This window comes from Megascapheus bottae, chromosome 5, assembly GCF_031878675.1.
Source record: "Megascapheus bottae isolate mThoBot1 chromosome 5, mThoBot2.hap1, whole genome shotgun sequence".
NCBI lineage: Eukaryota > Metazoa > Chordata > Mammalia > Rodentia > Geomyidae > Megascapheus > Megascapheus bottae.
This window is the reverse complement of record NC_143513.1, coordinates 33,062,780-33,076,719: the sequence shown is the minus strand read 5'-3', so window position 1 is coordinate 33,076,719 and position 13,940 is coordinate 33,062,780. Positions and strand designations below refer to the sequence as shown.

Sequence of the window (13,940 nt, the reverse complement as noted above, 5' to 3'; positions counted from 1 at the left end):
TATGAAAATATTTCCATTGTCTTTTAGTTTTTAGATGAATTGGAACCAAGCCATTTACACTAATGGATAATGAGATCAAATCCCTTCTGCAAAAACAAGTTTTGCTTCTCAATGTTCTCAAGAGGCTCATTCAGAGTTCCTGGAATTAGTGACAATGTATACCCCTGACCCCAAATTTTATACCAATATAGTCATAATGGCTCATTGTGAATCAGAAGAACCATCAAAAAGTTGTACCTGAATAAAAAGTCGATTTTTTTCTACTTAATTTGATAGTATCTGTCTTTCACTAAAATCTTGTGTCCCTGCCATTTAGAAATGGATCTGTTTTTTCTTTCTAGTTATTTGTCTCAGTACTATGCCTAAGAGATTAGAAGTGTTCTACATCATTAGCCATTTGGTACTTATTTAGCAAATCCTTAACTGGAGGCTGGTCTATAGACTGAAGCCTGTGTGTTCAATCATTGTTTCGAGCGCTTAGCTTCAGCCAAGTGGAATCTGTCAACTTGATAATGGAAGGAGCCCTATATTAAGTAGATTAAGCTCAGAGCTCAGATAATACAAAGCTCTTACCCAATTACAGGCTGCATGTTTGAGGCTTAGTCAAACTCCATTCATAGTAGGCTTACAGCTTATAATGCCTGTGGTTCAGTCTAGTTGGTCTATCATTAAAATCAAAGCAAAAGCAAGATTTTGCCTGCATTACATTTTTGAAAGAGCTCTCCAACTTTAGAGAAAATGTCTTTGGATTCTGTACTGCTAGCATTTCAAAAGAGGCAGGTTGTGCCTCTAAAGCTACATTTTTTTAACAAATAAATAAATAAATATATATATATATATAGCTTAATATAAGAAAGTACTTCCAAAGAAGATTTAAATATTAGGCAAAAATAAATCAAGCTTTCTCATTGCTTGCCTCTGACAGAAAAAAAAAAGGCTTAGATATAATCAAATGCAAGAGATAAAAAGAGAGAGAGAAAGAAAGAAAAGCTGGTTTCTATTCATCACTACAAAATGATTTTTAAGAATAGATTTTGTCTAATGGCAACTCTTCCTCATGGCCTGAGGCTAGTGTAAGGAGAAGGCTCTTCCCTTCTTGTATGAGGGACCTCTGTCCACATCACTATGAGTGCACAAATGGCTACACCCCAGTGTTCAAAATTAACTATATGAACTAAATACTGTTATTTCAGTACACTCAATCTGGGAAGATTTTTGCTTTGATACCATGTATCTAGGCAATACACAGTAACAATAACTCAAAAGGCCATCCAACATGTAAAGGTACAGGAATAGCAGGAAAGCCCGATGAGCGGAGGGGTTGGGGGAGGGAAATGGGGACAACAACATGAGAAGGGATAGGAATGATTGTTAAGTAATGCACCTTCTATCTGGCAAATATAATGTAATGAGTCTGTTAATCACAATACAAATATATATAATAAATAAAATAAAAAAGAATGGCAGCAAAGAAGAAACACAAAAAGTTCAGAAATTTCATCCTCTATTTCTAGAAGAGTTATGTGTCATACTGACCATTCAGATATTGCAAAATTCAAATGAGCTGATAGATAGATAGATAGATAGATAGATAGATAGATAGATAGATAGATAGATAGAGGTGCTTTTCATTTCTGGGTATTGTCGATTCCACTTGACTATCTCCTAATAGAGCCTTTTGTTTCTTCCACAGATTTTAGCCACCAACTGTTCAGCAAAACACTAATACAAATTAAAATCTTAGAAGAAGATAGAGGGAAGGGGCAGTATTACACAGAATGAAATTATTTTAGTCAAACTTCCCAATGCCAGTATCTTGCTACAAACTCTAACACCATCTCCAGAGCTGAAGAGAAAAGGAAAAGCTGCCTGGACAGACTCTGAGATGAAAAAGCAAAGCCACAGCCACAGTGCCTGTCTGCATGGCGGCCTGCACAGCTGGCTAGGTGTGAGCCTGTTATGCTTGGCAGATCCCAGTGTTTGCACAGAGTGTTTAGGAGTGCAGAGGGAAGCAGTGGATAAGGAGAGAAGAGAAATGGTTTTTATCCGATGAGAGAACTTTGCCCCTTGGCAGGACACCAGACAGCTGTTAAAAGTTTTCTCCCTCTGCTGCTGCAGGCTATTCTCTACAGGTTGCAGTTTCCTTTTAAACATATCAGGAAAATGACATATGGGAGGGAAGCCGAAGCCCAAGGAAAGACTGACCCAGGCTTTCATTTCCAGCACTTGAGGAAAGTAAATTTAATGATATGTAAATTTATCAGGTGAAAATGCAAATTTAGAAAACGCTGTTTTTTTCTAATAAATCTCAGTCTCAGTCTCAGCTTTTAAGCAGTACAGGCTAGAAGAAAACCCTATCATATATACCAGAGATAGAAAGATTAGACATAAAGAGAGTAGTTGAGTTCTCTCTCTCTCTCTCTCTCTCTCTCTTTCTCTCTCTCTCTCTCTCTCTCTCTCTCTCTCTCTCTCTCTCTCTCTCTCTCTCTCTCTCTCCTATCCTTCTTGTTTCTTCTTATGATGGAAATAATTTTCCTACTTTTTTCATTTTTATATTAGTTATACATGGAAAGATCATTATGACACATTCATATATATACTATGTGCTATAACGAGACCCACATCTTCAATCCATTTATTTTCTCCTTCTTAGTGTATGTTCAATAGTTTCCTATTGAAACCCATTCTCTTACATGCATATTCATACTCATTCATCCTGTCAGTTCCCCATCACCAATGGTATCAAACCTACCACACCTGTTTTATTTTCTTGCCATTCATCTTAAAGGATATAGTCATTGTATAAGCAAGTGCATTGTGAAGTCATGCACTTTATATCTGGTGAATATAATGTAACCCTTCTATTAATTACAATAAAAATATTCAATACAAAAAGAAAAAAAAGAACATCTTCCATGATTTATATTTGCTAAGAGTTAGATATTTGTTGAACTGAGTACAGTGGCTCATACTTGTAATCCTAGCTACAGGGCAGCCTGAAAGTGTTGATCTCATCATTCAAGGTCATGCTGGGCACAGCATCACTTCTGGCTTTTTCTGTGTAGTGATGCTGAGGATTGAACCCAGGTCTTCATGCATGCGATATAAGTACTCTACCACTAGTCTAAACTCTCAGCTCCAAGTGTTATTTTTATACTAAACTATTAAACTGTATGACTGACTTACCAATGAATCAATATGCTTTTTGGAATAAAAAAGATCAGAACTCCTAAAGTGGAATGAAGGAAAGAAATGTTTGTTCAAGACGTATTTGAGATGTCGTACATCTCACACATACAGAACATTTCACTGTTCTTAATATTTGCAAAACACTTTAAAGTTTTGTTGAAACAGTTTCACATTACATTTTAATATTTATTTATCCCCTTTTACTACTAAAATGACACATGATAGTCAGGAATTCACTAAAAAAGAGCAGTAAAGAGAAAAAAGAAAGGCATTCGAGGCAATGATTTGGAGTCTTTTTGTGTGACTTAAAACTTCTTTGCCAGGCTGGGATGTAGCTCAGTGGCAGAGCACTTGCCTAGCAAGTGCAACGTCCTGGGTTCGATACTCAGTGCCAAAAAAGAAAAGACAAAAAAATATACAATTAAAAAACAACAACAAAAACACCCGTTTGGGAGCTGGGAGTTTGGCCTCATGGTAGAATGCTTGCCTAGCATGCACAAAGACCCAGGTATCACATACATTGAAATAAGCCGGAAGTGGTGCTGAGGCTCCAGTGGTAGAGCTCTAGCCTTGCAAAAGTCCAAAGACAACGCTCAGGCCCTGAGCTCAAGCCCAGGAGCAGCAAAAAAAAAAAAAAAGCCAAAAAACAAACAACCAAAACCAAAACCAAAACCTTCTTTGCCCATACTAAATCCACTAGCACAACAATGTTCATTGCAGCACTATTTACCATAGCAAAGATATGAAACCAACCCAGATGCCCCTCAGTTGATGAGTGGATCAAAAAGATGTGGTATTTATACACAATGGAATTCTATGCTGCTGTCAGAAAGAATGACATCTCCCCATTTGTAAGGAAATGGAAAGACTTAGAAAAAATCATATTAAGTGAAGTAAGCTAGACTCAAAGGAACTTAGGCTCAATGGTTTCCCTCATTTGTCATAATCAGTAGAAACCTTGGGCTCTCCTAGCAGAGATTTACAATAGAACAAAACCTAGATACATAAGGCCATATAGAGTGATGCTCAATGTAAGGACCTCCAGGATATAGAAATAAAAACCATATAGTAAGTGATTATAGTCCTTAATGTACTATGCTGTCTCTCATCTCTTTTGCTGTCCCTTGGTTATCTGATATTGTTACACTATTTCACTTTGTTATCTGATATATTGTATATATATGCATTTGGTTATTTGAAGTCGGATAGAGAAGGGAGGAAAACAAGATGAGGGCGGGGGTAGGTGGGAGGAAATGGGGACCAAGACAAGAGAAAGGGTATCAATGTATGTGAAGTAATGCACCTTCTATCTGGTGAATATAATGTAACCCTTCTATTAATTACAATAAAAACATATGAAAAAAATTTTAGCCAAAAAAAAAACTTCATAGCCAAAACTAAAAAGAAAATGATGCCAACCAAAGCCATAAGTAGGGGAAAATATTTAAAGAATGGTTATTTAATAATAATGCATCTAGAAAAGAGATGCACATATTTAGTGAGAAATAAGAGACAGAGCTGGTGTGAGATGTGGATTCAGCCTTCCATCCAATATTCCTTTTACTGGGCCACAGTTCTAGCAAATTAATTAGATCTTGCCAGACTTAAACTTGGGTCCACATCTGTTTTGTACCACTCTTTTTGGAATATTCCACTTCACTTACAGCTTTGTATTCCAATCCCACAGGCCAGTAATGACTGAAAAAGGTGTCTTATGTACAAAAACTTCATTTGGACACCAGAGGGCAGACAATTCACTTAAGTGAAAGAATTCCATAACCCATCCTGTGACTTTCCAGGTTGAAGTTTATCTAGAAATGCTATTTATATCTGTAGAATTTAGCTGAGTGATGATGTCCTACTGTGTGAAACCTAAGAAAATATATAGTTTTGAGTGCTTTAAGAGAAGATGTCAGGAGAGAATGTAAAATAACATGCAGTTGGTTTATTTAAGCAGTTTACTGTTCTGCATCTTAAGGAATGGAAAGTTATTAGAGACCATGAAGAAGAGGACAAGAAGGCCCATCAGAAAACACTAATCAACCTATTTTCCATTTTGCTATTTCTGGCAATATGATATTGGGAAAGTGATTTAATTGTTCTGGGCATCACATTCCTCCTGTGCAAAATAAGGTTAAATTATGTGGTTTCTATCATCCACCCAGTTCTTACATTCTCAAATTTTACAAGGGTAGTCACTTGATATACTGTGAAAAATAAATTCAATGATTTTATGAGTGTAGTAATTTAAAATGGTGAAGTTCATTTAGGAAAAGCAAATTTAGTAACAGACTTTTCACATTCAATGTATAATGTTCCTAACTTCAACATCTATATTTCAAAATAAATAATATGATTTAGAAACACAGAAAAATAGCATGACAAGTAAGTGAAAGTTTCTACAATTACTTTAGCTTTTTGGTTTTGTGAGACAGTCTTACTATGTAGACCAGGTTGGCTTCAAACTCATGATTCTCTAGTCTCAGTCTTTTGAATGCTGGAATTATAGGTATGTGGTCATTCATGTCTAAAAATTATTATAAAAGGACTAAAGAAGTGAAGAAGTACAGACATTAGAAACTGCTGCATTCTTTTGCATATTTTCAAAATGGATTGCAGTGATTTTTGAGTAGCCAAGGCAAGAATACTTGACATAAATTAGTTCTTCTGTTTTTGAAAATAAACATCCCCCACTGACACTTATGTTTTCTGATTATCTTTGAGTTATTACTACTATTTCATAGAGATGCTGACACTGGAGTATCATATAAAATAGATCCTATAGTACCAATAGCTCCTTCATGCAGGAGCTGAGGAAAGGTTGCAACTATTCCACTACAATGCTCCAAACATACAGTATACCTAAAAACCATACAAACATCAGTCTGTAATCATTTTCACAAACATTCTCAACTAAGTAATATAGGACTGAACTTCCATGTCTGTGTTTGCTTTAATTAATTTAGATATTCTTAGCTCCAAATTATTTGTCCTAGATGTATAACATGATATCTGAATAGAATAACATGGTTCCTACGTTAAACAAAGATGGAGTCAGTACTTGAACATTTAAAATGGCAGTAGATATTAACTATATTTATTACTACATGAAAAGACAACAAAAGCTGGACAGGTAGCCTAGAAAATACAAGGCCCTGAGTTCAGAACCCTAATAATCACGGGGTGGGGGAGAGGAGAGAGGAGAGAGGAGTAAATTCTAAAAGTATTATTCCAAATATTATTTTCACAAAAATTATAATTACCTCATATTTGAGCCAAAATTATGAAAGAATGTTTCCAATGTAATATATTAATTTACAGAGAAAAATAAGATAATTAGGAAAGCAGAGTTTTGGGTATTTGCTCCTTAAAAGGAATCCATGAAAAGGTAAAATTTATAGAATTGAAGGGCTTAATCAGCATGTTTTTCCTCAGAGGTTTCAGAAAGCATTTTGTTCCTTTTGAAAGAAATAGTCAATTAAGTTGAAAAACATCTTACTTTATCATTATATTAAATCCTTAATTCTTCATTATTTAAGCTGCTTGAACTATTTTAATTATAGCAACACATTGAAAACTGGTCATTCATTCATATTGCACATGCAATATGCTTATTAAAATGAATAAACCTTAAAAACATGTTTCTAGTTCCTTGTGTACTTTAAGCATGACTTTTACTAATGGAAAAGTTTGGATTCAGAGGTTTTTTTTTTTTTTAAATCCCTTTGCATCTAACAAGCATATTATTAACATATTATTCAAAGTGCAGGAAAATGAGGGAGCTACAGAATATTAACACAATAGCTACTCTCGATTGCAAAATATTTTTGGTGATTCGATGAATATAATGGTGATCCACTGGATATGGGCAGTATAATGCACTCCTTAAAATATGCTTCATTATTTCCCATAATGCTAAATATTGTTTCAAAAGAAACGATTAAATTCCCATAAGTGCTGGGAATTCTAGTACATTCCTGTAAATAAACAGGAGTTTGTTGAACAATCAACAGCCTAGGTGGTAATGGAGTCCAGTGCAGTTCGGAAGTATAGAACTGGGAATCAGGTAGGAGATACGTTTTTCAGGTTGGATACGTACAGTGCCAGGCCGCGGGTAGGGAATCCTTCCATCGTACTGCACCCAGCGATGCTCCATGCTCTCCTTATGCGCATACGGACCATTGAAAACAGCTCTGACGTCAGCCATGCTGAACACGCACACAGCAGAGCCTTTGAAGATGGAGCTGAAAGAAAGCCCTGTGATCACTCCAAAAATGTTAAGAGAAAAAAAAAAAAAAAAGAACACAAGCAGAAATACAAGGAGGAAAACATCATTTAGAACCTTCAGATTGGAAGGTGCTTCTGGAAAACAGAACACACACAGACACACACACACACAGACACACATACATGCCTGAAGGGGTATCCAGTCAATTGATTCTATTGGATGATGAGTGAAGACTTACATTACAGGTAATTAGCATATGAATGTGTATCTAGAACCACACAGCTGGGTAAGTTTCAGGAAGGAAGTGAAGTCTCAGTGGATACTTTACCACTAAGTAGAAGTTATCTAGCAAAAATTAACTATAGGGAAGAATATAGAGAAAAAATGATTTACCCACATGCTCTAAATTTTTATTTGAAGTTATTATGCTATAGTGTTTTATTAAAAAATACTTACACTATGAAAAGTGACATCAGTTGCTTTAAGATTGTTTGAATGTGTGACTAACATTTGTCAGTTGGTTTAAGCGTAATGAACATTATAAAATTCTGGTGTTACTGTTTTGTATAAATAATTTATTCATACAATTCTCAGTAAATTCATATTGTACATTTGTATTTGTGTGTGTGTGTGAGTGTGTGTGTGTGTGTGTGTGTGTGTGTGTTTGTGTGTGTGTTTATGCTAGTCTTAGGACTCAGAGCCTGGGTTCTGTCCCTGAGCTTTTCTGTTTGTTTTATCCTAGGCCTTGAGCTCTTTTGCTCAAGGATATAGCACTCCACCACTTTTAGACACAGTTCCACTTCCAGTGTTCTAGTGTTTAACTGGAGATAAGTCTCACCAATTTTCCTGCCTGTAGTGGCTTTGAACTTGGATTCTCAAATAGCCCAATGAGTGGCTTGGATTACAGGTTGAGCCACCAGCACACAGATCCTAAGCTTTTTTTTTTTTTTTTTTCTCAAAGCCAGGACTTGAGACACTTGAGCCACAGCTCCACTTTCTGCTTTTCAGTAGTTAACTGGAGATGAGTGTCCCGCATGGACTTTTCTATCTGGACTAGCTTTGAAGTATGATCCTCAAATCTCAGCATCCTGACTAGCTAGGATTACAGATGTGAACCACCGCCCAGTAGGGTATTTATTTTTAAGTTTTGGAACCTTGTTTGTTTCTTTTGAATTGAGTTTATTATGAATTATCTCACCTTATCTGAAGCTTAAATTACACGCGATTATTCAAAAGTAAAAAAGCTTCACAGGAATTCGATAGTATTTTACAAAGTAGTGATAAACATTCTTAACATGTATCCCCCATTTCTCTAGGGGAATTCTTTTGTGTCAAAATTAAAGAATATTTTATTTGCTTGAAAAATGTTCCGGGATTCACATTCTTAAATGTGAATCCTTTTATGATCTAAGGAGTTTACTATCTCAACTCGACACAAACATGCTAAAGATTCCCTAGCATGAGAAACTCAATTATTCATCTTCTTAAAATGACATTAATGGGAAATATCGAGAGTCAATGAGAAACATGTAACTCAGACTAAACTAGCTGCTAGCTAAGAAGCAGGGTTATTCCCATAAAAATCATATACATGTCTGTGATATTTTCAAGGAATGATGCATCATGTTCAATGGCATCCCCATTATTGAAGGTTAGTTATGTCTTCTCACTTGACAAAGGATATGACTTGAATGCCAACATTGCCTCAGGCTTTAAAAAATAAAACACTAAAGTACACTAGGAACAAAGAGCTGACTTGAAACTTCACACTTTGGGTGGGCAGAAACTTGATAGGAAAAAATCAAGGAGAAGAAGAAGGGGAAAAAAGGAACTATCTTGGGGCTACATTTCCCTGGCACATAGCTGCATCTAATGTGTGGAACACACACTGACTTCAAAGAAAGCTGTGGGGCTGGAAAGGTGCCAAGAAAACCAGTTCTGAGATACTGGGGTAACTACAGGCAATTGTTCTCACATCCCTTTATACTCAGACATGGATAATAGGGGAAAAAAAAGATTATAAAGTCCCAGCTGCTTATGTAAATACACAGTTTAATAGTATATTCATATCCTATGACTTACAATTAACTAAATGCTGTTTTATTTACTGAAATATTCTGCATCAGCCATTTCAATTTATGGTCGATTTATTATATTGTGAATTAAATTAGGACCATGGCATTGAAATATGTTTTAATTCACATACACAATAATTTACGAATTTATTCAGAAAAAGACACTAAGACCATCTCATTTATATCACAGAAAAACAATTTTCCAGTTCCCCCATTAGTAACTGCCATATACATGGATAAATGTCAAGAAGAGAACTTCAGAAACCTGAAAAATAAATAAGGCATGTTCACAGTAATACTTACTGGAACAAATATTTTCTTTCTTTCGTTTTTTCCATATATTTTTATTATAATTAATAGAAAGGTTACATTATATTCACCAGATAGAAGGTGCATTACTTCACATAAATCGATACCCTTTCTCAAGTCTTGGTTCCCATTTCCCTCCACCCACCCCCGCCCCTCATCTTGTTTTCCCTTCATCCCTACCCGATTTCAAATAACCAAATATGCATATTTTCTATGAACAGGGTCAAATGTAAGTTACTGAATTAAACAAAATGAAGATACACAGGGCACATAGTTCTTGAGAATATGTGGTGAGAAAGCCTTGTAGTTGCTAGTACACCTTTAAAGTACTTCTGGAATCTCAACAACCATAAGACAGCTTTATGAAAGCAATACAGAGGATTGTGATGGTTAAAATATAATGTATGCATATCTGTAATACCATTGTGAAAGTCCTTAGCCCAATTGGTGCACACAAAAATAATATAAGCGACAACAGGTTCTGTTGTGGGAGTGTAGCTATGAGAAGTGGCAAAAGGCTAACCGAGTGAATGAATATTACTATTTTGTCAAAGTAATTTATTTGTATGTAAGAAAATAGAAAACTGTAACCTGTTGAAATCAATTTAGGAAGTGGTAGGTCATTATGGAAGAGTAATAGAGGTAGTAAAGTTGATAGGTTTGTAGTATATAAATAGAAGTGCCATGATGAAATCCCACCTTGTAAAATTAGTGCATGTTAATAGAAATATAGCCTTAGGCTTCTCAGGAGACAAAATACAGAAATAAAAATTCTTGGAGCAGGTAATACAAATATTTATCGCTAAAACAGGGAAGCTCAGAAGTTGTCAAAACACTCATTTTTTCAGGGTAATGAGAAAGTCCAGATGAGGTAGATTTTTTTGTGATGAGACTTAAAAGATCATGTGTTTCCCATCTCCTGTGTAATATTATCTTTCTCAATGATCTCAATCATTTACTCGTGTATTTTTAGTACTTTCTTGATGGCTAAGAACCTTAGATATATAGTATGCCTTAAATGCAAAAACTGATAGGTTAAAGGAAAAAGAAATGTGTGACGTACTAAAAACAAACGCGCAAGAGCAAATAAATCTGTTGCTATATATATGCAATATATATTTACTATATATATACATATATATTTCTCCAGAAAGATAAAGCAATTTGATAATCCTACCTGGTAGTGGTAAAAACTCCATATATGACAGGATTTCTTTCATCCCGTGTGGGGAGTAAATAGATATCTTCTGTTAATGGAAGGAAGTGTGACATAATTTTCACATTATATGTTTGCTTTAAAAATAAAATATTTCTGATAATCTAAGCAGCATATAAATATATTACATATAATACCCCTTAAGAAATTAAAAGTTCTTTCACTAGTTATGTGACATTGATTCGGAAATTTAACGTTTTGGATATTTATTTCAATTATTCATAAATAAGAGGATACAATGGATAATCTCCATAACTGTTTCCAAATGAGAGTAAGAGACTGCATACCAGTGGAAACCAGAAAATTGAAAAATATTTTACCCTCAAGCACAAAAGCATGTTGTCTTGTGATTATATTAATTAGTCATTGAATTACCTCATCAACAATATGAAAATAGGTGCACATTTAAATTATGTGCAACTGATATTTTCAAGGATTATTTAACATGTGAATGTGCTTATACACAACAGGAGGCATCATCATGAATAGTAAATATATACTTACATGACAAAATACTGGTGAAATCATTCAAGAATGCAGTGACTTACATGCACATCAGAAAGATTAAAAATATGTAATATAAAGCTAAATATGTTAAGTTTATCTATAACTTAAAACAACTTTTGGAATTAATTTGGGAGAAATGAAGAGGAAAAATTAGAGAAGGCTGTTTTATGGCTGAGGGACCAAATTCACAGATTTCTCTTAGGCTCCAGTAGAGGGCACCAGTGGAGTAAGGAAATTAAGCTTTTCATGCCTGTATATTTGCCTCCCAAAGAATTAAGCTTGATGGAGGGAAACTTGGACTTTGAAGACAAATAGCTCATATCTTTCTTTCACTTGCTGTGAATTTATTTCCTCCACAAACCTTTAGGATTCCTACGAAAGAACCACTTCCTTATTAAGTATATCTGTATGTATATATAGCTGAGGTACACCTAATGTGCCTTGTGTAGGAGAATTTAAAAAGAATCATATTAGTGTCTTAGGAGCAAAAATAAAAAAAATGCTGACTAAAATTGGCAGAAAAACTTTTCCAGTAATGAAGAAATATGTGACTTACGAAGCTCATCAAAATGAGTGTCTGCCCCATCTCTTCCGGGAATCGAGCATACCAATCTAGCCTTCAGGAAAGTTGTCCATTTGTTTATCAGGCTACGTTGTCCTCCTACGTCATTCTGAAAAATGGAAAATAAAAATGAAGATTAAAAAGTTACCAGCAGATAAATTCTGCCACCAACTATAGCTGATTTTGTCACCAACTATAACTATTAGAAGTGATAGTGTATTCTTATTCTTATACTTATTATTTACAAAAGACTAGAATTTGTACATCTTTTCTGGATTTCCAAATGGTTTTGAATCGAACATGATGTTCTCATGGTTAAATGAATTTAATGTAAGCGATTTAACTCTTTCAATGTGTAGATGACTATAAGACTAAAATAATGAAAACAGGCTTGGAATCAAATCCTGTGTCAGCCAATATTTTTGTTTCATAACTAATAAAGGATGAATACTCCAGGTATTATTTATTGATAAAATATGATTAGTGTTTTGAGATGTCATTATTTTGACAGAAATAATACTCTTAATTATTAAGCATAGTTTCAATCAAATTAATGTTCAATAAATAATAGCACTGACTTGTAAGTTATTTATAGTTAAGATTCCTTTGAATAGATAGTTAAAAAATCAGCTAGGGAAGGAGAATACCATAGATAAAAGAAGTACTAAATCCCACTCCTGGGTATTTACCCAAATGTTTATAAATGAGGCAAAACTACCATATGACAGTACAACCATATTCACTGCAGCATTATTTACCATAGCTAACGTATGGAAGCAACTAAGATGCCCCTCAGTAGATGAATGGATTAAGATGTAGTACTTATACACAATGGAATTCTATGCTGCTATCAGAAAGAATGACATCTCCTCATTTGTAAGGAAATGGAAAGTGTTGGAAAAATCATATTAAGTGAAGTAAGCCAGATGCAAAGAAACACAGGCTCTATGGTTTCCTCATCTGTAATAATAAGTACACATCTAAGATTCTCCTAGTAGAGGACCACAATAGCTCAAAAGCTATGTATATATTGCCATACAGGATAAGGCTAAATTAAATACACTCCAGAATATGGAAACAAGAGGTTTATCTTTGTGATTTTTTGTTCTTTTTTTTTTTGCCAGTCCTGGGGCTTGAACTCAGGGCCAGAGCTCTACCATTTGAGTCACAGTACCACTTCCAACGTTTTACATGTAATTAGTACCAAAGAATCGAACCTGGGTCTTGGTGCATGCTAGGCAAGCATACTCCCAACTCATGATTTTTGTTATGTACTATGTGAAAACCATTTATTTTACCTCTAATTTTTTCTTCTTTTCTTTTCTTCTTATGGTTTAATCTCATGTTTTTACTATGTCTGACTTTGGTACTTGGTATATTGTATATATGTTTACATATTTATTCAAAATAGAGAAGGAAAGGGAAAAAAAGATGATTGGGAGAGGGTCAGGATAGGGAAATTTGGAGAAAAACATGGGAAGGGGTATCAGTGTTTAAAGTAGTAATGTACCCACTATCTGATGAATGTAACTGTATATCACCCTGACAATAAAATACAATTATTAAATAAAAAATGAAATAAATCCAATAGGAACTCATAAAAAAGACTAGGAGATTGTATGAGGATGAATATGATCAACACAGGAGATTTGCATATACAAAAAGAAAAATTAGATCTGTTAAGAGTTTCAACAAGCCCAGTGAGGTAGCTCACACCTGTAATCCTAGCTCCTCAGGAGGCTGAGACCTAAGATCAAGGTTCAAAGCCAACCTGGGCACTAAAAAGTCTGTGAGACTCTTATCTCTAATCACCAGAAAAATGGGAAGTTGGGCTGTGGCTCAAGGAGCTGAAGA

The 13,940-nt window shown here is 34.8% G+C and overlaps 1 protein-coding gene across 1 annotated transcript in view; it reads right to left on the bottom strand.

Annotated features, from left to right (window-relative positions):
* Sema3d (semaphorin 3D) overlaps window positions 1–13,940 on the bottom strand; it is a 156,478-nt gene that overhangs the window by 26,372 nt on the left and 116,166 nt on the right. The window contains exons 9-11 of the mRNA XM_090332887.1: window positions 12,081–12,195; window positions 10,979–11,048; window positions 7,289–7,433 (exon numbers count right to left, since the gene is read on the bottom strand). Of these exons, the coding sequence (XP_090189013.1) occupies window positions 7,289–7,433; window positions 10,979–11,048; window positions 12,081–12,195 (330 nt within the window). The remainder of the gene's footprint in view (window positions 1–7,288; window positions 7,434–10,978; window positions 11,049–12,080; window positions 12,196–13,940) is intronic.